Source organism: Sinocyclocheilus grahami, unplaced genomic scaffold (genome assembly GCF_001515645.1).
Source record: "Sinocyclocheilus grahami isolate Dianchi unplaced genomic scaffold, SAMN03320097.WGS_v1.1 scaffold426.1, whole genome shotgun sequence".
NCBI classification, from domain to species: domain Eukaryota; kingdom Metazoa; phylum Chordata; class Actinopteri; order Cypriniformes; family Cyprinidae; genus Sinocyclocheilus; species Sinocyclocheilus grahami.
The window spans coordinates 743,707-744,469 of NW_015505605.1; the positions used below are offsets into that span (position 1 = coordinate 743,707).

General features: G+C 44.0%; 1 protein-coding gene across 1 annotated transcript in view; it reads right to left on the reverse strand.

Moving 5' to 3' along the window:
• LOC107551498 (neural cell adhesion molecule L1-like protein) overlaps window positions 1-763 on the reverse strand; it is a 54,279-nt gene that overhangs the window by 28,178 nt on the left and 25,338 nt on the right. Inside the window, 2 exon segments of the mRNA XM_016233115.1 lie at window positions 235-394; window positions 470-636. Coding sequence (XP_016088601.1) covers window positions 235-394; window positions 470-636 — 327 coding nt within the window.

Sequence of the window (763 nt, forward strand, 5' to 3'; positions counted from 1 at the left end):
CTCTGTTACATGACTACAAAGTGTAAGTACTTAATCCATGATTCCAGCACTGATAAAACTATAAATAAAATGTCTGCACTTCAAAAATGTCATAGCTCACACTAATCCTTCCTGTTTTGACAGCGCAACCCTTTCTGAAAACAGGATTTACTTAAATGGCTTCAATGAATTCAAAGTTGAACCATTAGGGACAATCTATCTCATCCTACTACTTAGGGAAAACAGGTCACCCACCCTTCAGAGAAGTTTGAGAGGATATTCATCCCATCTTTCATCCACAAGATCTCCAGCTCTCTTCTGAGGGTGGGATCGCACTCCACCTGGCACTCCAGCTCCGCCATTGATCCTCTTCTGACCTTCATGTCTTGAGGAGGTTTGACGATCCTCGTTGAATCTATCAACAGAAGACGCTTTGGTATCACTAATGATCAGGAAGCAGAAAGCTTTTTGATTAAGGAAGGTGGCTAACCTTTAATGAAAAGTTCAGTGGTGAGGCTCATGGTGCCTTCGGAGTTGTTTGCCAAACATTTGTACTGGCCCATATCTCCCATCTCGACTTTGTGAATCTGCAGGGAGCCATTCTTCAGGAGAGAATATCTCTCTCCATCTAGAGAGCCCTCTGGGTCTTCTCTTCTCCTACAAAACAAACATTGAACCCTTCAGAGTTCTTCTGAAATAGAGGCCCACGGGAAGGGCCTTTACTGAAATACAGATGCTCTGTTGATAAAACCGAATCACTGTAGCCTAGTTCCCCCCCCCCCCC